The sequence below is a fragment of the Rhinolophus sinicus genome, linkage group LG03, assembly GCF_036562045.2.
Source record: "Rhinolophus sinicus isolate RSC01 linkage group LG03, ASM3656204v1, whole genome shotgun sequence".
NCBI lineage: Eukaryota > Metazoa > Chordata > Mammalia > Chiroptera > Rhinolophidae > Rhinolophus > Rhinolophus sinicus.
In genome coordinates, this window is record NC_133753.1 from 89,934,520 (window position 1) to 89,961,393 (window position 26,874).

At 34.3% G+C, this 26,874-nt stretch overlaps 1 protein-coding gene across 2 annotated transcripts in view; it reads left to right on the forward strand.

Annotated features, from left to right (window-relative positions):
* FANCM (FA complementation group M) overlaps window positions 1–26,874 on the forward strand; it is a 52,501-nt gene that overhangs the window by 12,661 nt on the left and 12,966 nt on the right. Inside the window, exons 6-18 of one of the 2 annotated variants that reach the window (XM_074328189.1) lie at window positions 1,103–1,235; window positions 1,558–1,683; window positions 2,221–2,301; window positions 4,774–4,958; window positions 9,219–9,425; window positions 10,874–11,087; window positions 14,553–14,710; window positions 15,670–15,825; window positions 17,414–19,307; window positions 23,886–23,977; window positions 24,085–24,153; window positions 24,967–25,095; window positions 25,851–26,007. In XM_074328189.1, the coding sequence (XP_074184290.1) occupies window positions 1,103–1,235; window positions 1,558–1,683; window positions 2,221–2,301; window positions 4,774–4,958; window positions 9,219–9,425; window positions 10,874–11,087; window positions 14,553–14,710; window positions 15,670–15,825; window positions 17,414–19,307; window positions 23,886–23,977; window positions 24,085–24,153; window positions 24,967–25,095; window positions 25,851–26,007 (3,601 nt within the window). The remainder of the gene's footprint in view (window positions 1–1,102; window positions 1,236–1,557; window positions 1,684–2,220; window positions 2,302–4,773; window positions 4,959–9,218; window positions 9,426–10,873; window positions 11,088–14,552; window positions 14,711–15,669; window positions 15,826–17,413; window positions 19,308–23,885; window positions 23,978–24,084; window positions 24,154–24,966; window positions 25,096–25,850; window positions 26,008–26,874) is intronic. The other variant, XM_019751723.2, reaches the window with a different exon arrangement.

The window sequence follows — 26,874 nt, forward strand, 5'->3', positions numbered from 1 at the left end:
TGACCACATGGGAGTAGCTTTAAATGTGTCACCAGAAATGTGGAGTTTATTCTATAGATTTGGGGAACCATTAAGGGAAACTTTTCTGTGAAATTGCAGTATAATATACTAAACTTTAATAAAATATTTTTAAATTTTTGCTAGGAGTTCACGACTCATTGAAAATTTAAATAGTAAATCCACAACTGTTGAACTTGATCTTACTGATGACAGTTTATATTTTGCAGAGAGGTGGTTTTACCCTTTCAGGTAATTAGGCTGCCATTTTAGGACATTTATCACTATCCTGAAACATTTAAAATGACTGTCACTGACGTTAAATGCCACTAAAAATGTAAGCTAGAGAATAATAGTCTTTAGTAAAGGAAGATAATTAAAATATATTCTCAGTGATCTTCTTTTAAATCTATCATATAGATACACCTGTTGTATGCTCCCAGAAAAGAAATGTATATACTTTACTTTTCCTTTAGAGTAGTGGTTAAAAGCACAAGGATGCTGGGACAAGTGTCCTAGGTTCAAATACTGGCTCTACTATTTATCACCTGTATGAGCTTCTTCATCTATGAAACGGGCATAACAATATGCTTCCTAGGTGTTAAGATTAAATGATTTGTACAAATGACATGCTTATAACAGCCTCCTTGCTGTCAGATGTTATTATGGCGTGCATAATGGGTGTTGAATGTTAGTATTAAACAGTCTGATGAAGTATTTGTCCTCATGCCATAACATTCGTGAGGAAAGGCCCATATCGGACTTATTGTCCATTGTATCCCAAATGTCTAGCTCAGTGCTTGACACATTCTAGATGCTTATTAAGTAGTCTAGAAAGACAAATGAATCTAATACTGCTAATAATTTATCTATAAAGAAAAACAGTATATGGCAAATATGCCACCTTTTCACTTATTCTCTTTAAAATGTAAGTTTCTGTTGAATTAAAGAAAAAAATATGAAGGGACAGATTTTATATGGAAAATACATTGGTACCTTTCCATACCAACATCCTGTGACAGTCTACAGAACCAGTAAGTTCCACATGGACTGTGTCTTCATTCTTTTCTCTGGTTAAATTCGATATATGCTTGTTTTTTTCTAGGAAGTACAACAAGGCAAAATCGAGGGAGAATTTGCTCTTTGTATTAGTTTATATCATGGTTATGAATTATTGCAGCAAATGGGAATGAGATCGTTATATTTCTTCCTTTGTGGAATCATGGATGGAACTAAAGGTAAATTATTTAAAGAAATACTGACAGGTAATTTTGACTAAAGACAAATGAGGAACAGTTTGGGTTATTTAAAAATGCTGGGTTTTTTAAAAGCAGTGAAATAGTTTTGTAACAAATGGCCATATTTCATTGTTTTTTATAAATTTCTGGAAAAAAGCAAGCCATTCCTTAATACATATGTGAATGTGGAACTGGAAAAAGTTGATGGTTTTCATGTTTAAATTTGAAAATTTTGCATTTATTGCTAAATATTTTTAATACATAATGAATTTATTAGTTTTGCTGTTGATTTATAAGGAAAACCTTTTCTTGATTTCTGAAGGAATGACTCGGGCAAAAAATGAACTTAGCCGAAATGTGGACTTCATGAAACTCTATAATCATCTGGAGTCCCTCTTTGCACATACACGTAGTACGTCAGCAGGTGACATTTCTACTGTACAAAAAGGTATTGTTTTTCTTTTAAATTTTTATATTGCTTCCTCTTCATCAAAGTTAATTTTGAAATTTTGCTTCATTGATGCACATATCAGTCTATACTGATATTTCTGTAGCAGTAGATCTATTAAATGCTAAAAGGGATAAATAGAAGGGAATAAATAAGTAAGTAAAATATAAAAAGGGATAACAGGGTAAATACATATTCAAATAGTTTATAATATAATAGAAGTTAGTAGTTGTTACTGATAGTAAAAAAATTCTTAGAACTACCAAAACTTGATTTATAGCTTAACTAAATATTTTTTTCCTTTCTATGTTCTTGCTTCCTGTTTGGATTCTCTCTCAAAATGAAATTTTTATAAAAATTCAAAATTTACTGTAAGGCTTATGTGCTATCCGGATGCTACTTACTGTTTAAATAAAAAGAAAAAAGTTTTAACAAATTCATTTTGAAAAGGATAATTACAGTACATTAGTGTAATTGAGTATGGAAAAATACAGTAATATTATTTTGATGTTATTTTTTATTTTTTATTTTTTTCAGGAGGTAAAGAATTTTTCTATAGTCATCCAAAATTAAAGAAGTTAGAAGAAGTTGTAGTTGGACACTTCAAGTCATGGAATGGTAGGCCATATTTAATAGCCTCAAGACAAGGCAGAGTTATTGAAAAAAATTAAAACTCTGACATTGGTTTGTGCTAATATTTCTTATGGAGAAGATGGGCTTTTGATTACTCCGGATAATGAATATAAAAAAGCTCAGAATATTTGGGAAGATGGGGCAATGGGAATGGTAGGAATGTTAAGAATACTGTAAGGTATGTAAAAAAGAAAAGTCAGACTGAGGCAATATAAGGGAAGGAGATAGTAAAATAATATACGAGTATATATGATGGTGGGAAAAGTGAACTAGGTGAGCAGATAGTCCTGAGGGAGGCTGTTCTATAGGATACTAAAAGAAGCCTGTCTATAGGGTGATGTTTGAGCTGTTACCGGGTGGAAGTGAGGGAGCAAGCCTTGTGGATTTCTGGGGGAGGATTATTCCAGGCCCAGAGAATAGCAGATTCAAAGGCCCTGAGGCAGTAGGGTGCTTAGTATGATTTAAGGATCAGTAAACAAAGCAATGTGACTGGAGTAGTGTACTGAGGGTAAGAGTGGTATAGAGGAGGTTGGAGAGGTAGCCAGGAGCAGACCTAGGGCTTGTTGGCCAAGTCAGGATTTTGGATTTTAATCTATGAATGTGTGGCTTTGTGAAACCATTACAAAGGCATGTAGAGCAGCAGAGTGACATGATCTGACTTACATTTTTAAAGGATCACTCTGGTGGTTTTGTGGAAAGTAGACATTGATCAATTAGGAGGCTACTATAATGGTCTAAGATGATAAGATGATGGTGGCTTTAGTAGTGGAGTTGCTAAGACGTGGTCCTAGATTCTAGATATGTTTTGAAGTTGGAGCCAACAGTATTTGTTCATGGATTTGGACATAGGGTATGAGAAAAACAAAAGGAATCATGGGAGGGTGTGTGTGTTTATAGATGATTATATGAACAAAGAGAAAATTAAGAACAACATAGAAAAAAGAGCAAATGTGTCAGGATGCTTTTGATACATCTAAGGGGAGATGTGTAGGCACTAGATAAGTGAATCTGGATCTCACAAGAATGGGCTGGGCTATTTTTATCAATTTACATATACACAAATTTTGTTGTCGTCAGCATAAAGGCGGTATTTAAAGTTTCAGGAATGGATGTGATTGCGTCACAAGGAATACAGTTTAGAGACGAGAGAGGACCCAGAATGTAATTCTGAAGAATAGTGACATTTAGGGTTCAGAGGAAGAAAAGCCCCAGAGGAGGTTAAGAAAGTAGCCAGCCAAGTGAAAGTGTCCAAGAAGCTGAGGGAAGAGACTATTTCAGTAGGAAGGAGTGGGCTGTGATAAATACTGCTGAGAGGTGTGGTGAAATGAACCAAACGTGTGCATTGAATTTGACACCGTGGACGTTATTGATGACTATAAGGGAGCGTCAGTGGGATGAGGACAGGCAGGCAGGCTGCGGCTGGTGTGGGAGACACGCTTTGCACTGCAAGTAGCTCTTAGGGGTTGGTGAGATGCAGAGGCTTGCTGCTATGGAGACTCAAAGGAGATTTGTCCAGAATAATTTTCCTGGCAGCAGCTGCTGTTACTTTTTCCTTCTGTATTGTGAATTAATTTTGTATTAAGTCACTTAGTTCTTAGGATTGTTATGAAGACTAAAGAGTTAATATATAAAATGCTTAGTGTTGTTCCTGGCACACACATAGTGGTTAATATAATACAAGTCATATGGAAGAAAGAAGAATTGTCAAAGGCCCAAGCAAGCTTAAAAACAAAAGAAAACTAATAACAGAAAGTCCCACACAACTTGTAATTAAGAGCCAATTGTTATGTGCGAGTCTGCATACTTGATACCATTTACTAGATCATTTAATCCTTGCCTCAATCCATTTTAGATATGAAGAAACTAAATATTAGATAAAATAACTACCACGGCCACATATCTCCCAGAGAGTAAGTGACCCAGCCTGTAAGATCACGTTCTTACGCCTGCATCTGCTGCCTCCCAAGCACAGAGACCTTGGGAGGAGCTGTGACCGACTGTAGGGCATACTCTGCAGTTATCATTGAAGAATTTGAAAGTGTCAATAGATTTGGGGACACAATTCCATGGCCTGGATTAAGACAGTGCCTTTACTGAACAGAAAGGAAAGGGGAGGTTTATGAAGTTAGTGGGCACTCTGTATTTCTGTGCTACTGACTTAGAAGGTAAAAGGGAATAACAGGCATCAAAAATGAACTGAAGGATTGTTCAAAAGTGATTCAGGTCATTTTTATTTGAGTTGTTTAGGATTTTATTTTATGGCAGCCAATGAGTGATAAGGAGCCAAGGTTATTAAAATTACTAGGAAAGGTTGGAAAACCAGCAAAGGTTTAAGATGTCTTAAATTATTTTTTGAAAAAATTATCATGAATTAGTGTATAGTTTCAGGTTTGTCTTTTGAGTTAGTTGTCTATATGCTTTTTAAAAAGGTGTAATTAAATATTTTTTGTTATATAGCTCAAAACACTTCTGAAAAGAAATGTGACAAGACCAGAGTTATGATCTTCTCTTCATTTCGAGATAGTGTTCAAGAAATTGCAGAAATGCTTTTACAGCACCAGCCAGTTATTAGAGCAATGACTTTTGTCGGCCATGCCTCTGGGAAAAGCATGAAGGGTTTTACCCAGAAGGAGCAACTGGAGGTAATTATTTGTGAAGATGATGAAAATAAAAATAAAATTAATTAGCTTTGCACTTGTGCTGTTTTGTTTTAACTCACTGGTCAATTGGCTACTTCTTAAAGATAGTTTTACAGTAAAACGTGTAAGTAAACAGGCTTTTCTTTTTTAAGTAATGTGAAGTGTAATTGTTAAGCAGAAAGGCTGTAGAATCATACTACCTGGGTTGGAATCCTGATTCTTCCATTTACAAGTTTCTTTACTTCTTGTGCCTCACTTTTCTGTATCTGTAAACATACTTTATAGAGTTATCAGCATTAAATGAAATTGTACTCTAGGGCATTCAATAAATGTTTACTATTTACCTATATTAAGTCACTTTAGTTATTTACTCCAAACAATTATCTCATTTTTCTGTTATTTAAAAATCTTAATTTAAAAATATGGACAGAGGAAACCCTGGTGGTGTTTAAGGTAGCGGTACGCTCTGTGTAAGAGGTCTTAAGTTTTCTAAGTACCGTGATATGTTTTTGGGGAAATTTTACAATGTGGACTTTTATAAACTATACAGGTTTTTGCTGATTAGCTGTAGGTCGACACTTGAGTAGTCACTGTCAATTAGGTGTATCTTTAATGTCTAATTCATTTTGGTAGATCATTTTTTGATTCTGTTAACATTACTAGATGAGGAGTCCTGTTCTTTAATTACCTTTTATACCAGTCCTCACTGCACTCAGAAGAGTCTGTTAAGCTGTCAGTTCTGATTATAAGTACTTTAAAGGGTTCAGACATCCTCGTGGGTGATTACTACTAATCTTAACATTTATATATAAAAGTTATACATAACTTTGTTATACAAAGTGGATTTTTGGCTTGGGGGTCAAGCATTTTGAAATAAATACCCATAGTACCCAGCCTGGTCTTTGGCCAATTTCATTATTGCCCAATATCATTATTTCTTGAGTTTGTCAAGTACCATAAAAAACATTATTGATTTTATTGACTTTGTCCTTTACTCACTTAAGTCAATAATACTTTTATGTACGCCAGGGTAGCAGCCCTTTTTATTACTCCTTTATATAATTGCTTTCATAACAGCACTTTTATTCTGAAATAAGCTTTAGTGCAAATAGCTGAAATTAAATTATTCATTTATTTAGAAACCTGCAATGAAGTCAGAGAGGAAGTGGAGAGCCCAGTTCTTTAGGGCCTTATAGGTAATTTCCATCTTAATGACAGTGGTTTTTACTCTGAGTGAGATGGGAAGAAGCCCTTGGAGAGTTTGGAGCAGAGGAAGGTCATGGCCTGATGTATATTTTAAAAGAATCAGAGTGGTTGCTGTCATAAGAATAAATTATCTGGGGCTAAGGGTGGAAACAGGAGGACAAATTGGAAGACATTATAATTCAAGATAAAGATGATGGTGGCTTGTACTATGGTGCTAGCAGGGAAGGTTTTGAGAAATGATTGGAATCTGGATATATTTTGAAGGTCGAGCTGACAGGATTTATTGACAAATTAAAGTGGGATATGAGATAAAGCAGTGTGACTGACTCCAAGGTTTTGGCCTGAGCAACTGAAAAGAGCTGCTGTGAACTAAAGTAGGTCAGACTACAGGCATCGCAGGTTTTGGAGAGAGTATCAGGAGCTTAGTTTTGGACAAGTCAACTGGCCTGACTATGAGATTAGTAGTTTTCAAACTATTAAAATAGGGTTAATAAAATTGAAAGGCCAGTTTGTTTCCTGCCAATACTTCACAGGGACTTTTGAATATTACAATAAACATGAATTACTAAAAAAGTAAAATTACTGGAAAACAAAGTTCATGGTCAAATTTTTTATTGGAGTCAACAAACAGAATTACTGTCAAGCTTCTAAACCCTTACTTTTAATTTTGTACTTGTTGTCCAGTAATAACAGTAACCAGAACTTGTAATAATAGCACTGTTTTAAACATCAAGTAGAGATATTGACTATACTGGGAGTACCAAAAAAATGTATATAATTGGACACTTTGGTCAACGTTGCTCAGGCAGTAGTTCGCCGTAATCAGAAGTGTCTGGACGCTGATGGTAACAATTTTGAGCACCTCTTTAATTGAAGAAGTCAAACATGACTTGTATTCATCTTTTGTTATCAGTATATATTGAGTATTACAATTTTAATAGTTTTTTCCTTTCTTAAAATGTGTATACTTTTTTTTGGCACCCTCTGTATAAGTCTTGTCTCATAGGTTCAAGGATTCATGGAAATATATATTTGGGAATCATCATCATAGATGAGACTGGATGAAATTACCAAGTGATTGAATGGAGATAGAGAAGCTGTCTAAAGACTGAGCTCTAGGGTACTTCATTGTTATGAGAGATAGCAATGACTTTGATTCCTTAGGGAATCAGAGTAGGTGGCTAGTGAAATGGGAAAGACCAGGAAAGTGGGTATCCTGGGGCCAAATGAGGAAGAGTGATTAAATGTAGAAATACTGCTGGTAGGTCATATAAGATGATAACTGGGAATTGACCCTTGGATTAAGAGAAAGGGAGGTAAATGAGTTTGAAAAGAACAGTGTTAGTGGAATGGTGGAGATAAGCCGCCCCTCAGAAGAACTGGAGGTAGCAAGTATACAAGTGTTACAGATTTTTGCTGTAAAGGAGAGCAAAGGTGGAAGTGGTTGCTTGAGTGTGTGTGTTGGGATATATAACAGTATGTTTGTATGCTGATAAGAATGATCGGTTGAGAAGTAAAAATTGATGATAGAGCAGAGAGAAAGAGTATTGCTGGAATGGTCTTTGAGTAGATGAGGGAAAGGGGCGGGATCTAATACAACAGTATAGGGATTGACCTCAGTTAAGAACATAGTTTATTCAAAACGACAGGGGGAAGGTAGACTATACAGGCAGAGGTACAGGTGGGTGAGTAAATGTGGCAGTGATACCTTGTGGAAGGCTTTTTTTGATTACTCAGTTTTTGTCATGTCACCAGCTGAGAGTGAGGATAGGGAGAAAATGTTGGAAGTTTGATGAGAGAGAAGCGAGTAGGAAAATTATCTGGGAGAATGGGAAAGTGAATGGATTAGGGAAATGTGAAATTATTTTCAGATAGCACCAAAGGCCTTTCAAGGTTAGAGGTTATGAGTCTAAAGTGAAACCAGTTAGCATGTTTTCCTCCAGCCATATTCAACTGCATGGGTACAGGCTCAGACTAGGTGGAAAGTGGAATGTAACCAGTGTTGGAGGTTATAGGCAGAGAAATATGGAGTGCGAGAGGAACAACTGACACCTTGCTCCCTGGCACATGTCAGTTTGGCTCAAATAAATTCATAAAAATTCTCTACAGATTTGGATGTTTTTTACATCGACAGCTCTTTACAGTCATATTTTTGGGTGGCATATTCTGCTGCACCTCACTGGAATGACAGTATAAATGGTAAGATATGAGAACATATTGTTGATATAAGGACATCCAAGCCTGTAGAGAATTTTTATTTTATGAGTTTATTTATTTGAGCCAAACTGACGACTGCTGTGAAACAAGATCTCAAATACTAAGGAGAATGAGTTTTGCAATTCCTTTTCTACATTTTGAATTGAGGGACAGTTGGGAAGATTACAGGAAGGTAGAAGAAAGCAGGGTAGGGGATTGGATTACAGCGTAGTTAAGATTATATGCTCTCTTGAGGGTCTGAAAAAGAGGCATCTCAGAGGTGTACAAAAACAATGGACAGCGCTGGCTTAAGGCAAATATAAACCCTTTTACTAAAGAAGTTATAGGCTTGGGTGTGACTACCCACCATAACCTGCCCATTTAGGAGTTCATGATCCAATCACCCTGTGAGGTTACTTTCAGTTAGATTTCTTACAACGCCTGTTTTCATCCACAAATTCTAGGAGTAATAAATCGTTTTTACTTTAGATACACCTAACAATAAGTTTAGGTCTAGGATGTGATAAATAGCAGTAATTGCTCTGGGCTGTTTACCTGCGCTATATGCCCCTTTTAGTGATGGTGAAAATAATAGCTGAGGTTTCTCATTCATGTGGAAATTGTTAGCAAACCCTTTTGAAATTGCAACCATTATCAAAGAAAAAGAATTAGGACTTCTTTTTGCATTTTACCACAATTTCTTTGGGTTTGAATTGCCGTTTTGCCACTTTTCCTATTCCATAGTATGCATGCCTATTTTTAATTTGATTTCACCATTTTGAGGCCAGTGGGAAAGGTTTGCTTTGATCTACAGTTCTCTTACATTTGCATCTAGTTATTTTTAAATCATTTTGATTTCAGGTAGTGAAACAGTTTCGTAGTGGTGATTACAATACATTGGTTTCTACTTGTGTTGGTGAAGAAGGTTTGGATATAGGAGAAGTTGATCTTATAATATGTTTCGATGCCCAGAAGAGCCCAATCCGTCTTATCCAACGAATGGGTAGAACTGGTCGCAAACGTCAAGGCAGGATTGTTGTGATCCTTGCTGAAGGACGAGAAGAACGTGTGAGTAGGCTTTGAAACGATGTCAGCAGTGAAATTTTGAGAAATACAGACCAAAGACAAGTATCAATCTGTTAATATTCAAAGTCCAAACAATCTGTAGGTAATTGGTTGATATTTTTTCTCTTTGTATTAGATTCTGACTTATTTTGTAATGAAGAGAATTTTTGACTGGATTTAGTTATCTAATTTTTATCCATATAAAAACACATTTTTGTACTTCAGTATTAAGTTAGACACACCTTGATGAAAAAAATCAATGTGTATTACTTTGTTTTACTGTTTCCCTGTGCTTCGAAGACCTGTTTTTTCTGTTTAGTTTAGTAACTACAGTGAGTTGAGAATGGTTTTCCATTTTGAAGAGGTGCTTAAATCAATCAGTCAACCAACCAGCCAACTAACCAACCAATAAGAATGTGCACCAGAGATAGTATGTGGCCTGCAAAGCCTAAATTATTTACTTTCTGGCCCTTTATGGAAAACTTTGCTGGTGCCTATTCTAAGTGATAAGGGATGTGAGTTATATTCATACTTTGCTACAGACTCGGGTGACTGTCCTTCCTAAATACGATGCCGTACATAATATTTTCTGTTTGTTACACTGAAGTATTGACTAACTTTTGTAAATCAGTGGGACTGTTTCTGTAGCCAAATATATAGTTTCACATTAAAACCTTTTAATTAATTATGATAGTTTTTCAAAATTTGATTTCAAATGTTTATATATCCTTTAAAAACCATCTTGAATAATGAATTTCCCCCCAATATTTTTCATGTAATTTTTGCATATTCTTATGTAACATCCAGTAGTCTATAAAATGACCCTAATAAATGACATGTCTGGCAGCTTGTAAAAGTCTACATATTATCAATGAGTGTGACTGGATTTTACCTAATTGTGGTTACCCTAAGTGAATCACTTAAGCTCTGTATTCAGGTGTTAGTTTTCTTATTTGTAAAAGGATCATAATGGCCCACCTTTATCTCTGTGCTGGGCAGTGCTCTAAGTGCTTCAGATGCATTACTTCATTTAGTCTTTTCAACAATCCCATAAGGGGAATAATGCTTTTCTTGGGTACAGTAAAAAAAACCGAAGTGTAGCGAGATGAAGTAAGAAGCTGAAATAAAGGAATAGCATTTTAATAAGCAATTTACACTCATATATAAATATCAGCCTTATTTAAAAACAGCAAGATACTAAATAAAAGATTTCCTTTATGCAATATAGTTACTAAGGTAGGCTTTTATAATAATAGATTTTGAAATGATTTTCAATAAGAGTTAATTGAACCGGCTTCAAATTCAAGACAACAGATATTCTGTTCCCTAAGTGTTTAAGTGCATCAGAGTTTAATTTACTGTTTAGAATAAACCCAAACTAATATAACTGCTTGTTATGGCTAAGTGATTATTATAGAAATAATATAATTTGACTTTATTTGTTTTTGCAGACTTATAATCAAAGTCAGTCCAACAAAAGAAGTATTTATAAAGCTATTTCAGGGAGCAGGCAGGTCCTTCATTTTTACCAAGGAAGTCCACGAATGGTTCCTGATGGAATCAATCCAAAATTACACAGAATGTTCATCACGCATGGTGACTACGAACCAGAGAAGCCTTCTCGGAACTTGCAGCGTAAGTCGTCTACCTTTTCCTATAGGAATGGTAAATAAAAAATTTTGTGTTTGAAACATGCATATTTTTCCTGTTGACTCACAGATCATATATTGATATATTTCTTCTTTGAGAAACTTAGTGTGCATTCTATGATGTTATGGATATTGTCTTTGGAAAGGAAAGGATACGTGTTAAAGGGAAAGAGACACTGGCAATACAGACCAATAGAAACTCAGTGATGGGAAAATTAAAATATATCCTACCAACCCAGAGAATCCTCTTGACAAATGTAGAAAAGAAAGAAAACAGTTTTATTATGGAATAAGCATTAAACCAGATTATAGTGTGTGTACTGCAGGCAATCCACTAAGATTAATACAAAGACAGAAAGAAATTCTACCCTATTCATTACCCTGAACACTTAAAATCCTTTATATACATATTCTCAAGATTAACAGCAACTTGTCCTCATATGAGGACAGAACCGTTTGCTATACATTCTTTGATAGTTCATCCCAAATTCACCTGGTTATTGAGGTAGGCATTTCTGTTATTAATAGTTAGTTGCCTTCATCCAATGAAATAATAAAACTTCTCTTATTTCTATGACAAGCATACTCAGAGAAAGGAACATAAGCCAAACTCCCCTGGTGACTGGGAGATACGGATACTATCTGTCTTGATGTTTAAATTTCAAAGAGACTGCTCCTAGACCCTTAAAAAACATTTCTGGTTGAAAGCTGGCTAAAGGTTTGCTTAGCCTTTACAAAGGTCTGCATACATACCCAAGGGTTAAAGAAAGGATTCACAAACATTAAGTGTCTCTGGAATTGCTCTAAAAAAGGGGATGGGGGAGAAGGTGAAGGGATTATAAAGTGCAAAATAGTAGTCATAATATAGTCACAGGGATATGAAATACAGTATAGGGAATATAATCAATAATGTTGTAAAGATTATATAGGGTGCCAAATGGGCACTGGGGGATCAGGGGGATCACTTCATAGACTGTGTAGATGCCTGACCACTACACTGTACACCTGAAGCTGAAGTTGAATAATATTGAATGTCAACCATAATTAATTAAACATATATGTATATATATATCACTGATATATATATATATATATATGTATATGTATATGTATATGTATATGTATATGTATATATAGGTGTGTGTGTGTGTGTGTGTGTGTGTGTGTGTAGCCACGGGATGTGGAATACAGCATAGGGAAGACAGTCAATGGAATTATAACAGCTATATATGATGTCAGACGGGTAGTAGATTGGGGTTTATCACTTTGTGTGGGATGTAAATGTCTAGTACATTGCTTTGTACACCTGAAACAAATAAAATAAATAAAAACAAAAAGGAAAGAGAATGGTTTCTTTCCCTTTCCACAAAGGAGAAAATTCTTTTTTTTCTTTTTTAAAAGAAACAAATAGTGGTGAAGTTAGACTAAGTTATTGGTGATAATTGATCCAGTGAGAAACAAATCCTTTGGTGCCAGGGAGCATAATTAGTAATGTGAGTATTGCTAGCTTAAGAACTACAGAGATTTTGGTGATATCAAGAAAATGTCTTGAAATGTTAGCACTATGAAAATGAGAAACTAAAAAGTTTTTCTTTTGAATTTTACTTAATCTTTAAGAAGGGCTTTTAAAGAATCACAAAATCATGGAATTGTATTTTCAGATTTGGGAGGAATCTTGGGGGTCATCTTGTCCAATTCCCTGTCAAGACAGGAATGCTTTCTGCTGCCTTCTTGTTAAATGCATATCCAGCCTCAACTTGAATGTCTCGGGTAAAGGAAATTGAATTCCTTTGTGAGGGTTCATTCCATTGTGGATCAGCTCCATATAGAAGGTTCTTCCTTATGGTGAAAAATCTGTCTTTGTACCTTTTTCTCACTGATTTGGTTTTGTTTCTAGATACAAGGAATGGTGATGACCCTTGGGTTACCCATGTAGCAGTTGTTTACGTATTTGAAGACAGCACCTCTCAAGTTTGTTGCTCTGGTTTTCATGCCATGATGTTTCAAGTTCCTTTCCCTCCGAGTCACCGACTTTGGACTCACTTTACTGTGTTCTTCCCTTAACTCAGAGCCGTTAATCAGCGCTTTTTGGATATGCCTGTTAAACCTAATACAAATCCACTTAATAGGATTTTTTAACAAGACTTTGCCAAATTTTTGGTTAAAAAGACAAGATAGTATGTATTTTGAATTCTCTTGAATTTATTAAACTAATAACATCGAAACTTGATTGGCTTAGCATAAATTATTCTTAGTGATCACTGTATTTTTATAAATGTTAACTAACCATATGTTTAATAATTATTTCTAAAATGCTACTAGGAATGGATGGCAAATGTTTTTAGAAAAAATCCAGAACTTGTCCTTTTTTAAAAAATTGAGATAACATTAGCTCATCTTCATTTTTCTGTACTTCTTTCTGTTTTTCCCTGGTTTTTCAAGTGTCAGTGATTCATCTTGCCAAGATTGTGTGTATAAATGTAATCAGCATATTAGTATATAATTTATGTGGACTTAGAGGCCTGAATTTATTTAAAGTGACTAGGAGAGTGGAATACCTTCCTATTTCAAAGGATTAGAGCCTCAGATTGTTAGATCTAAAAGTGACCTGAGAGATCACTTAGTTCAAACCCTTATTTGACAAAAGCTCCTTATAGTCTAGTCTAGTTTATAGTCTATAGTATAACTAGACTATATATGGTCTAGTTTCCTGTTTCTAATTCAGTAGTCTTTCTGATTTTTTTTCTGCCCTTAAATGTTTCGGACAAGAGTTCCTGCTTTATAATGTTTATCCTTTCCAGCTTGGCAATTTTCCTTTATAGAAATTATGGAAATCAAAAAGCGTTAGTTTATGTTTTTTAAAAAGTATATTATTATGTCATTTTTTAAAGCAGTGGGTATTTTCCGCCCCCTTTAGACCTCCCTCACACACCCCAAGATAGCACCAAAATCTCCATAGTCCTTAAGCTAGCAACACTCATTACTAACTGTGCTCCCTGGAACCAAAGTATTTGTTTCTCACTGACTCAATATTTAATACTTAAGCTAAAAATCCTTTTTCGTCTTGGGGTTCCCTCCCTCCCCAAGCTTCAGATGTTATGATCGAATCATGGTACTCGTTTTTATTTGTAAGTTATCTGACTATTCTGTGCTGGGTCTTAGACATGGAAATGGCGAGAGTCCAAAAATGGCCAGGACTAAGAGCCTAGCTACCTGGCTCTATTCTGTTAATGAAATCATTACCAAAAGTTAGCTCCTAGACAGAAGGGTGCACTACGTAGTACTTTCAAAGAGGTAAGAGACGTTTAGGAGATATGTAGAAGCAGGATGTGATTACCAGAGTGATTATATGAAGAATACTAGTTTTAAGGAATAGAGTCAGTGATTTAGCAGAAATGGGTAGACAGATAGTTGATGTTGTATATTTTGTGTTTGCCTAGCAGAGTTTTTAACCACTTTTCAATTACTATTCCATTTGTAGGAATGAGGCAAAGTAATTCAAAAAAAGATTGGTTCTTATCAGAAGAAGAATTTAAATTATGGAACAGACTTTACAGATTAAGAGACAGTGATGAAATTAAGGAAATAACATTGCCTCAAGTTCAGTTTCTGTCTTTACAAAGTGAGGAAAACAGACCAGTAAGTCGAACATGTTTTCAGAATATTAAACTCTAAGTTTGTAAAACTTCTACTTTTCTTATGTTCTTTATTGTACATGTATCTTTACATGACTGTAATATATTTACATAAATTCTGCTTTTTCTTCATTACTTTCTACCATGTGAACATTTATATGTAGGCATAATTTACATGATATGTTACTCTGCAGTATACCATAGTTTGATTGTGTTTTGGAATTCCCTGTTGTGTTTTGGAATTCTTTTCAATATATTAACTAACATAAAATTACGCTGTCATGAGCATCTTTGGTTTTTATTTTTCATTTTGAAATTGTAGTAAAAAACCAAATTGGTTTTTATTTTTCACTTTGAAATTGTAGTAAAACTTTAACGTGGATGTTACTTATTTTGTTTTATAAACAAATTATTGATGAACTTAATAAAAGTCAAGAGAATGTGTTAAAGTGACTTATCTCCCTAAAGAGCTAGAGAATAACCTCAGGAAAAATTCGTTTTAGTGCTCTATAGTACTTGAAATATATGGCTATTCAGAATTTGTGTTTTATTCACTAACAGGGAAAGAGAGGCATTAAGAATTGGGATTAGTATTACTGAGAGATTTTGAATGCCTCGTTATTAGATTATGGGATATAAATCTAGCAAAATAGTATTTTTGAAACCACATATTTTCTTAAATATTTGCTCTTAACATGGAACTATATAAACAGGAATATAGTCAAGTAGTAACTCATTTAAGCATTAATTTACATTTATTTAAAGATATATTTAAAGGGCAACTTTGTACTTTGTGAGATTATTTTCTTTTTACTCGTGAGAATTTATTTGAAAGTATCTAAATGAATTCAAATTTATGTTAGACTGATTACCTACGTATTAAGTGTGTTTTTTTAATCAGTTTGTGAAATCTGAGTATGAGTGTTTTTAACATTTTTATTATTTTTAAAATCATTCATCAAGACTCAAGAACCAACCATCGGAATACGTCAACTCTCTCTCTCTGAGTGGAGACTATGGCAGGATCGTCCTTTTCCTACATATCAAGTTGACCATTCAGATCGATGCCATCATTTTATAAGCATTATGCAGATGATAGAAGAAATAAGACATGAAGAGGTTGGGTTTTATTGTAACTTTCTCTTGCTGGTATGATGGTTGAAACTAGAATACTTAATCTTTATTCTTCTTAATTTGAAGTCATTATAATAAACAGGTATTTATTATAAATAATTATAGCTAGATACTTTGTTTTTCTATATAGCTCCTTGTGATCTCAACAAGGATCCAGTTTTCTGCCTTAGAAGTAGACTTAATTAGAAGAACATCATCTGTAAATATTGACAGACCAGAGTTAAATTTTAATATACTTAATGACTGATATAAACTGTTGTGAAGCTAATTTAGGATTCTTGTTAGATGGGATTTATTGAAATAGTCTCCTTCACATAGGTCATTTGGTATGTCTCTTATATCCTGTGGTAGGTTAGAGAATTATTGATTCCTTGTGCAGTTCTTGATTATTCCTTGAGAGTCAGAATGATAAACCTATTATAAGAGTGAAATCCGAAATGCCTGGGTTAGATTCTAACACTACCTCTTGTGCATCTGTAAAGTACTTTATCTCTTTGTGCTCAGTTTCATCTGTAAAATGGGGATAATGATAATTCCTTCTTCATAGGGTTGTTATGAGTATTAAATGACTTAATACGTGTAAAGCACATAGACTAGTAATGTAGTAAGTACTCAGTAGATTGTAGCTGCTTTTTTTTATTACTAATTATTGTTCATGAATGCATGTAGATAAAGGAATTAGTGGTGAATCCCAGCAAAACTTGTGCCATCAAATTAACACATACATGCTTACTTGGTGTCCTCCATAGGTCATTCTTTGTACCAGGGCCTATGGCTACATCAGTGAAGAAGCCAGATAAAATATTCTGTCTATGGGGAGCATATAGACTACCAGGGAGAGAGACATTCTCACATTAATATTTATTGTATTTATTATTCAAAAAGTGGAACGTTAACTGCTTAAGTCCCTTAATAGTCGAGGGATCCTGACTAAAGTAGCATTCATGGGGAAGAGGGAAGGATGAGCTAGGAGTGGTGGGGACTGTAGTTTTAAATGTAGAGATAAGTAAGACTTAGAAATTCACTGTAAGAGTTCTTGGTTGGGAAATTTGTTAAAAATAGTATATTCTAGCTTAAAGCCTAGTAGACGTACAGGTGCTACCATTGTTTCAGATGTTTAAAAGCTGTTCTTAGTTTAACTTCATCAAGAGAGTAAATTCAATGTATGTATGTGTGTTTTTCATTTATATATGTATTAATTTCTTAATTATTTGTTTTTAGGAAATTAGAGTAATTGTTTAAATGTTAGAAGTCAAAAAACTTAGTGTTCATAATTTTATTTTCTGTATTCATTAAGTTAGTTCTTTCTACAAGTAGTTATCATGGGTCTTCCATGTATTAAGCACTGGGGATACAAAAATGTTAACTAATTAAAGAAATTTATCATAATTTCACAGTAGTCATATTTATAATTTGTTTGATTTATCAGAATAATTTTTAAGGTAAAAGAAAATCTTTTGAATAACGTAGTATTGTTTAGAAAATAGTTTAACAGAGTAAAACTCATCTGTTAGAATTGCCTTTTTTGTTTTGTTTTATTTTTCTGTGACTCTTTCACTTTCCTTCTTTATAGGGAGAATGCAGCTATGAATTGGAAATTAAACCTTATTTAAAAATGGAAGATGTTATCTCAACATTTAGTGCTCCCAGGAACAAATACAATCTTCTTGCCAACGGCACCTTTAGTAGTAACAAGAAATCTTCATTTACAAAGAATACAAATCAAGCCAGTTCTTTCTCAGTGACAGAATCTGATGATGAATGTGCTGAAATTTTTCAACAAACTCATATCAAACCTACTAAAATTGTTTCTCTAAGGAAAAATGCTCCTAAAGAACTGAGAAAAGATCGACCTGAAAAAGAAAATGATGTTGTTATGGATTCTGTAGATACTGGTGGCAGTTCAGCTGCTGAAAATATTTTTCAGGTAGACCTAAATGATAAAAGGGCATCACATACAGATGAAGTTGCTGCTGCATGCACTGTCAGTGAAAATGTTAACCAGCCATGTGGATTATTAACAGAATGTCAGTTTACAAATAAATCTGCTACTTCATTTGCTGGGAATTTTTCAGATTCTGGTTATAACAGTTTCAGTGATGAGAAATCTGGTTTATCGAGTTTATTTCTTCCATTTGAGGAAGAGCTTTGTATAGCTAGAAGAGATAACCAATTTTATAATTGTTATTCCTTAACAAAAGAGGTACTTGCTAATGTAGAGAGATTTTTATCTCATTCTCCTCCACCTCTCAGTGGACTCTCAGATTTGGAATATGAAATTGCACTTGAAAATGTGCTTTGCCTACCTCACAGAGAGTATTTACAAAATGATAAATCTACCTGTTTAATGTCACATTCAGCTGTAAATTCTCAACAGAATTTAGAAGTGACTTCACTTAAATTTATTAATCATCCTCCTGAAAAAAACTGCCTTTATGGTGCAACTAATAATAAGATTTCTGATGAGCCAAGCTTCTGTGGCTATGATGATGAAGTATCTAAAGATATTAAAAATGAAAATTTAGTATCTAAAAATCATACTCAAATAAACACAGGCTCTCCTAAGTGTTTTGCTGAAGAAAACAATTGTGCTGATAACAATGGCCTCCAAAAATTGTTCACTGATCAGGATGAGAGTTTACTACTATTTGAAGATGTTAACACAGAGTTTAATGATGTAAGCCTTTCTCCCTCAAACAATAAATGCAAATCTTTATGTATGTCAGACAAAACTGATACAGGCGAAATGACATTGGTCTCTCAGTTCTTAATTTCTGATGAACTTTTGTTAGACAACTCTGAACCCCAAGATCAAATTATCTACGGTACTAATAGTTGGAAATCGCATGAAGATACAACAGGTGTACGTGAGGAAAAACTGAAGAATGATGAATATGTTTTTGACTGCTCTAAGGATTTATTTTCTGTTACCTTTGATTTAGGATTTTGTAGTCCAGATTCTGAGGATGAAGTATTGGAACATGCATCAGATACAAATAAGAATAAGTTTTTAGATGGTTTATCTGGAAGGTATTTGGATAGTAAGGAGATAAGTGTTGCAAATTATGTTTCAAATCAACCAGTAATATCAAGGGATCATGTTGATAGTTCTATAAATAGAACCATTACTGTCTCATCAAGTGAAGATAAGCAGAACCCAACTTCTGCACGTTTTTCATTGAGTGCAGCAAAAAATAAACAATTTATGTCTCCTATTTATTCTCAGTTTGCTTTGCCAGTAGGAGAAAAAGTTATGAGTACACCACTTTCTGAATCAAACACATTGAACTCATTTTCTAAACAGAGAAAAGAAATGCCTAGGACTCCAAATTCTAATAAAGGAAAAATAAATCTACAAAGTTTCAAAGAAACATTGAATTCCACTTTTGATGATTCAGGACTTTGTATAGAAAGGGCTAAAAGTAGGGAACAAATCAGTCTGCATCAAGCCTGTTATTCTGCTGAAGGTAAGATTTCATCTTTATAAAACATTAATCTTTCTAGAATAATTAGGTAACCTGTAATGTTTCAAAATGTAATTTCTCAGTATGTGATGTATTTAATTAGATAATGTATTATATATTTCTTAAGTGGATGCTTACTGACATACGATTTATTTTATCTACATAAATATTTGTGGCATGCACCCAAGGGAAAGGTATTACACTGTGAATAGAAGTGTAAGATTTGGCCATAGGACTTGATTGTAAAACAAACCACTGTGTGATATACACATTTGAAAAGATACTAGTAAAATGTGTAAATAACTACTAAAGGAATAATAAGATAGTGTGTCCCGTCTATGCCATGAGAGTTGTGGGGAGTGAGGCTGGTGGTGCAGGTTTAAGAAAAGACTGTAGCCATGAATAGAGTGCAAGCGTGGCCAAGGGTCTCCAGCCTCAAGGACTAGGCCCCGAATTGGGCCTACGCATAGGTTTTATTTGTTAGATGAGGAAGTAAAGGAGATAAAGCTTGTCAATCTCAAGATCTGTGAATCCCATACATCATAATAGGAAACTGATTTAAGCCAATCACCCTTGCCTGCAGGCAGCTGAACCTTAAGTCTCAGGATGTCTGTACTTCCCCAAGGGACAAAACCTTTATGCATATGAATAGATGGAGAGCACACCATTGAATCTCTTCCCCTGCAGGTTTTGGGAAGCAATGCAGCCACAGAGGCAGAGGCTCCCTTAGCCTGGGGAAGGTGGGGGGCTGTGCCCACCTCTATGAACCCCGTGGGTTCTCCTGCTGGTCCCCGCTCGACTGCGCCTGGCTTGAGTTGTCCCCACCCTGTGGGGAATCTTACTCGTCATTGGCTGACCAGCCATCTTTCTGGGGCCAAACAGGGAGACATAAGGTGCAAGCACAAAGGTGAAGCAAAGTCCCTGAAAGGATCCGTCTCACAGACTCTCCTTGCTTTAGGGGCAGGTACCAGGAGACAGACGGGTAGGCTCCTGCGTGGCAACAATAGTGGATGTTTAGGAGGTTCAGAACATGTCGAAATTTTGAACTGGATTAGATTGGAAATAAGGATTTTTTTTAATGTAAATTTTCATTTTGGCTCCTCAGGAATATTTATGAGGGATTTGTTGAAAATAATAAAGAGAATTTGGATGTTATAAAATGAAGAAAACAAAGGCTAAGAAGGAAAGTGTAAGATTTTGGTAGGATAGTCTAAAGTACAGGGTTATATAGCAAAACAGTTGAGAAATAAGAGTGTGTTTGGAGGACTGAGACAAAACCACAGAAGACGCATTTCTATTATCTAATTTACAGAAAAGCTAGAAAATATAGTGATAGATGTTTGATAGTAAAGTGATTTAAGTGTCTTTTAAATCCTGTTGTAGAACTCAATTCTGGTTTATGTATAGATTATTAATTACAGCAGGCCATTTAGGGATTTTACTCCTTATGGCTGTGTAAAGCAGTAGTTGTAGGATAAAACGAGTTTCTTCTGTAAATATTTTTCTTATGCTGTTCTCAGTAGCATGCAGGGCATGATTCATGAATGTTTTACTTAAAAGCTTGTTTAAAGTGAGTTCTGGAAATATATGTAGTTTTTAAAAATTGACTATTTTGCATAGTTTTGGATATACTCTGGCATGTATTTGTGTATATTTCCTGTGAGCCTTTAATATTTGCTTTAACACCTTTATATTGTCTGTTTTTGGATGAAATCATTTTTTGTCTTTGTGTGAGATATGTATTAAAACTTGTTTTCTACCATTGTATTTAACTACTAACCATGGGCAATATAATTATGACTACATATATTAGGGAATTATTTATTAGAATATTTATTTAGTATTTTTTATTCCTCCTAATTGAAAGAGAGGATTTACGATCATTTGCCATGTTATATGTATAAAAAAACTAGTTCAGTAAAACACCACTAAAGCAGTTGAAACCCTCCTGGAATCAGGTGGTTACTGTAGCTGAGACCTGCATTGAATTCTAGCTTCCTTAGAAGGTAATGAAAAAAGAAAAATTGGTTGGATTATACAATGCCATCTACAAAAAGGATTTATTCAAGATGTTTTATTGACACAGTGTGAGGAGAAATTTAAACTGTATTAATTTGTGTCAGTTATTTATTGCTGTGTAACAAATTGTTCCCCCAAACTTAACGGCTTAAAATAACAAACATGAATCTCACAGTTTCTGTAGTTTAGGAATTCAAGAGTTGTTTAACTGGGTTGTTCTGGCTTAGGTTTTTCATGAGGTTACAATCAAGATTTCATCTTGGGTTGCAGTCATCTGGAGACTTGACTGGGCATGGAGAATCTGTTTTCAACATGGCGTGTTCAGAATGGGGGAGGAGTGATGGGAGGCACACAGAAATCTCTGGTCCACAGCAATTCTAAAATCCAGCAGAACGAAGATTGGAAGTCCCTTGATTAGGACTTAAAGCCTGGGAATAAGCCTTCATGGTTCTTGGCTTTGTCCTGGATGCTCGATCCTTTTTCATAACTGGTAGTACCTATGGAGTTTTCTCTGCCTGCTTCCTTTTAGTAAAATTTGAGAATCCAAAGGCCTCATTTCATTTCATCCTGTCTGCCCTTTTCAGTTGTAGCTGGCTTGTGAATCTAATTGGGGTTCATTCCATTAGACACTAGCCATGCCCACAAATCTTATAGAGGTAACTCCTTTTCAGAAGCTTGGGCTTCTGCGAGATGTCTGGAGATAGTTCTTTAATCTTCTTAGAAGGGCTGTTATTTGAGAGGATCTGTGAGAGACATCCTTAAAATATTTAAAAGGCCTTTATCTAACTGAATGGTACTTTGAGGCACCACCTTTGATCTTTCTGAGGTCTTAAAGCATTTACAGTTACACCCTCAGCTTCATCGGCACAGTATTTTCCTGGCAGTCCTCTAGATTAGCTCCTTGCCTGGAAAATTTCTTAATTTCACATTGTTTACCAGCTGGAGAAGCAACAAGACTCTACTGTTTCATGTTTAATAGATCTTTATTTAGTTTATTTCCTTTTGCAATTTACATTAACAGCAAGAAGCACAGGTGACACCTTAAACATTTTGTCTAGTAATCCCCTTAGCTAGATCACCTCATTCATCAGGTACATTTCCTCCTTTCCTGCAATGTTGCTAAACTTTCTGGCACTACATAAAGGATTCTCTTTCCTACGATTTCTAATAAGATTTTCTTTAATCTCTCACCCATAGCCAACTTAATGACCATTCATCTTCCTAGAAATTGTTCCTACAGACAATTCCTTTGAATCTCTTTAACCTTTCATTAAAACAACACAAAAATCCTTATAGCTTGTGTCCCCAATCTAGTTCTAAAGCTCCTTCCACAGTGTCGGTTTTTGGTATGGCAATTCCCTATTTCTAGGTACCAAATTCTGTGTTATTTATCTCTTGCTGCATTAACAAATTACCCCCAAAATAATGGCTTAAAATTACAAACGTATTATTTCACAGTTTCCTTGGAGCAGGAATTCAAGAGTGGCTTAGCTGAGTGGTTTGGCTTAGGATGTTTCATGAAGTTGCAATCAGAGTGTTGGCCAGGGCTGGAGTTACCTGAAGGCTTGAGTCAGCTTGCAGGATCGCGTTACTATTGATAGGAGGCCTTGGTTTCTTGCCACATTGGCCTCTCCACAGGGTTGCTTCTTACAGCCTTACAGTATAGCATCTTGATTCCTCCAGAGGGAGTAATACGAGAGAGAACAAGGATGAGGCCAAAATGACTTTTATAACCTGCACTCTGAAGTAAACATACCTTCACTTGCATTATGTTCTTTTCTTAGAAGCAAGTCCGACACTTAAGGGGAGAGGAATTCTGATTTACCTTTTGCAAGGAGGTGCATCAAAGAATTTATGTACATATCTTATAAAAACCACAGGGTTCTCACAGAGGTTTTCATAAAGACAAAGAGGTATCCTCAATCAAAATTTTATGGAAGTGCAGAAATAGAGCTTTGTTTAAATACCTGAATATTTGAAGCATTTGATTTCATCCATGAGAGTTTTGTTTTTAGCATTCTTTCACCCCCCACATGTGTTCTAGTCACAATATTTTGGTGAATATTTTACCAATTTTTATTTTATGCCTGTGCACAAATACAGATGTATATGTACGTATATATACATACGTACATACAAATAATCTATATATTGTTTTGCACCCTGCATTATCATTCTTTAACTACTCCAAGTAGAAAGAGAACAGGACACAAAGGGCAGAAAGACTGTAGTTTTCAGAGATGAATTCTAGAGCCACTAACTAATAAAATTACATTTTATACTCTTCTGGCCTCTTTTCATTTAACTTGTAAAATTGAACCTGAGTCAAGTATGTGTTCATTAGTAAAAGTTATCATCTCTTAATTTTCTCACTGGCACTGTTTTATTTTTCTGTCTCTTCCCATGCTGATTTTTTGGCTAAACTTCTGAAAAACTATCTTTTTTGAGAGTGCATAAACGTTGAGATTGACAAACAATTCTTACTGTACTCATCAATAAAATAGTTGTGGTTGGATAAACTTAAACCTATTGACCAGATTTATTATTTTTAAATAAATTTAGGTGAACAATTAACAAGCAATGAAAGTGAAGATGATGAGATTTTCCGAAGAAAAAGGAGAAAAAACAAAGGAAATGTTTTAGAATCCCCCGAGGTGAGTCATTCAGTGATCACAATAGTGTGATCATATAAAGGCTTTTTATTTGTCCTTATGTCTTTTTTTTTTAACCTTTTACTTTATCTGTTTATCTATTTTATTAGGATCAGAAAAATAGTGAAGTTGATTCTCCGCTTCATGCTGTAAAAAAGCGCAGGGGTCCTCCAAAGAAAGTAAGTGCATACACAGATAATATATAGTAATTCAAATTCTTTTGGAATAAATATTGTAAGAAAAATATGTGTATGGGTGAATGAAGGTGTATTTGACTTTACAGATATAGAGTTAATAGAAAAGTAGATAGTAAATCCTGTTAATTAAAAAGGCAGTCAGTCCATATTTGTATACGCATATAAAACAATAAAAATTACTTCAACTTGCTACCTTAACTAGAATGTCTGATTGACTTACCAGATGTGAATTAAAATATTGATAATGCTAATGATGAATCGACTTTAAAATTATTTCTATTAATTGAAATTATTTTGATAAACTTCCTTTGATTCTTTTGATTGGTTTTATATTACTCTGTAAAAGATATAGTGATAGGCCTCCTAGTCCAAATTTGTTATTGTTATATTGGTTTCTTGGTTAGACAGGACTCCTTCCTGTATGCTTGGACTGATTTTGATACCTATATTTACAGACTTAATTATATTTTGTGAAGCCCTTCAGGGTCTTCTAAATGAAACAGTTAAATTAAAAATATAAGTTTTCATCAAATACATTTGATGTAATACTAAATTGAATGAATACTATACTAGTATTACTTCTATTACCTAATTTAGTATATTAGTACTTATTATTACCTAACTTTTCAATTATTAATATTATATATTTGTAACATGTCTAAGTTGTGAGAGCATTTTATGTTTTTAACAAGAAAACACTTTAAAAAATGAAAATAAAAGCAACAACCCTTGAACAATACATTAAGATACAATAATTATATTTTCTTATGCAATAATTTTATTAAATTATTATAGTTAGAATTATCATCTAGTGATGAGAGTGAGAATTTTCACAAACAACATCCACAATTAGAAGACTTCAAAGGTCATAGCAGGAATTCCAAAAGAGGCATCAAAATCCAAAAGAGACAGAGTCACCTAAAGGTAAACTTTTTTTGGTTTTTATTTCTATATATATTGTGTATATCCTATATACTCATTTAATTAGTGAAGAACATTAGATTTTACATAGAAGTAGATTTCTCTATAATTTCTTTATAGAAAAAAAAATCCCAAAATTAAAAAATATTTTTACTCTAATTTTGCTTTTTTTTACTGGAATTATAATCTCAAGTTGTGGTATTTTTCTTTCTTGTTGTGTTTTGAAACTATCCGGCAGTGTTGTGTTATTTTGAATAAAGACACTTTGGTGTATTGAGAATTTAAGATTCAAATTGAAGAATATACAGAGACAGAAATCTGAGTTTTGGAATATTTGCTTTCACAATCATTGTATTATTTTTCTTACCTCTATCCAATATTCAAATCCCTGGAAAAAAATTCTCAGTACGTTTTTCTGGTCAGTCCTTTTGTGGTGCAGTATTTTTCTGGCAAAAATTAAAATAGCCAGAAGACTCAGGTGACTTTATGCTTATTAAAAAAAAAAAAAGAAAGAAAGAATAAGAAACATTCCACAAGCTGACCACAAGCTAACAAGCTGACTTGTACTTTATTTTACTTATAAGAATTATGAGAAGAAACTTAAATAGGCATAGGACTTTTATCAGTTCTTACAGTTTTCTATTTTTATTTTTTGTCTTAAAAGCATTGGCAAGAAATCTGTTTTCCAGAACTATTTCCAATTATTTAAGTAAATGATTTTCTTAATGGTTATCTTCTTGTTTTCTAATTTGTCTTAGCTTGTAGCTAGGAAGTTTTTACACGATGAAGCAGAACTTTCCCAAGAAGATGCCGACTGTGTTTCATCAGATGAAAATGATGAGTCAGAAAATGAAAAAGATTCCTCATTACTTGACTTCTTAAATGATGAGACTCAACTTTCACAGGCCATAGATGGTAAATGATATAATGATGCTTCTTTTTCCTTAATTTTCAGGTTTTTTTAATGTGGTTATGTTTAAATATTTTAGTCACTTTTCAAAGAACCTTGACTTTAAAGGGAATTAAATTTGGTATGTGTGAAATATTTGGTCATTTTCATTCAAATTCTGGTATATTTGCTCTATTTTAGACTTGGTTGTTTATAGGCTTCTGCTAATTTGATTATATCTCCCAAGAACAACCAGGCTGACTCAGTACCAAATGTCCATTTAACAAGTATTTAGTTCCTACTATGTGCCTAGTACTATGTAAAGTTCTTGAGAAAGCTGTACCAGTGCGCAAAATGGACAAAAACCCCTGCCCTTATGAAGCTTACATTTGAATGGAAGGAGACAAACAATACATATGATAACTACATTATTTAGTATATTATAAGATGAAAAATGTATAGGAAAATGAAAAAATTGAGTAAGATGAGGATTTGTAGTGTCGGGGGTAGGAGGATTAAAAACGAACAAGCTGCAGTTTTATAGAAGGTATTTAGGGGCACTCCTTATTGAGAAGATGACACTGGTCAAACTGCAGAAGGAGATGAGAAGTTGAGCACTGTGCATTATTAAAACCAGCTGGGATACAAAGCTAAATTTATTAAATTTGCCGAGTAACAGAGATCTACTTTTGGTAAACAGTGTCTCCAAACAGTGCTTGAGCAGATCTTACACATCTTTGAGAGAATCTGACTCAGATTGACTGAAATAGAAATAGGAAAGATTCTAGTGGGCTCTTCAGTGTTCTGATCTTTACAGGTCTTGCCACTTACTCTGCTCTTGCAGTTCCTGATATTATTTAAGACAACAAAGTTTCCCAAGGTTCATGACTTTA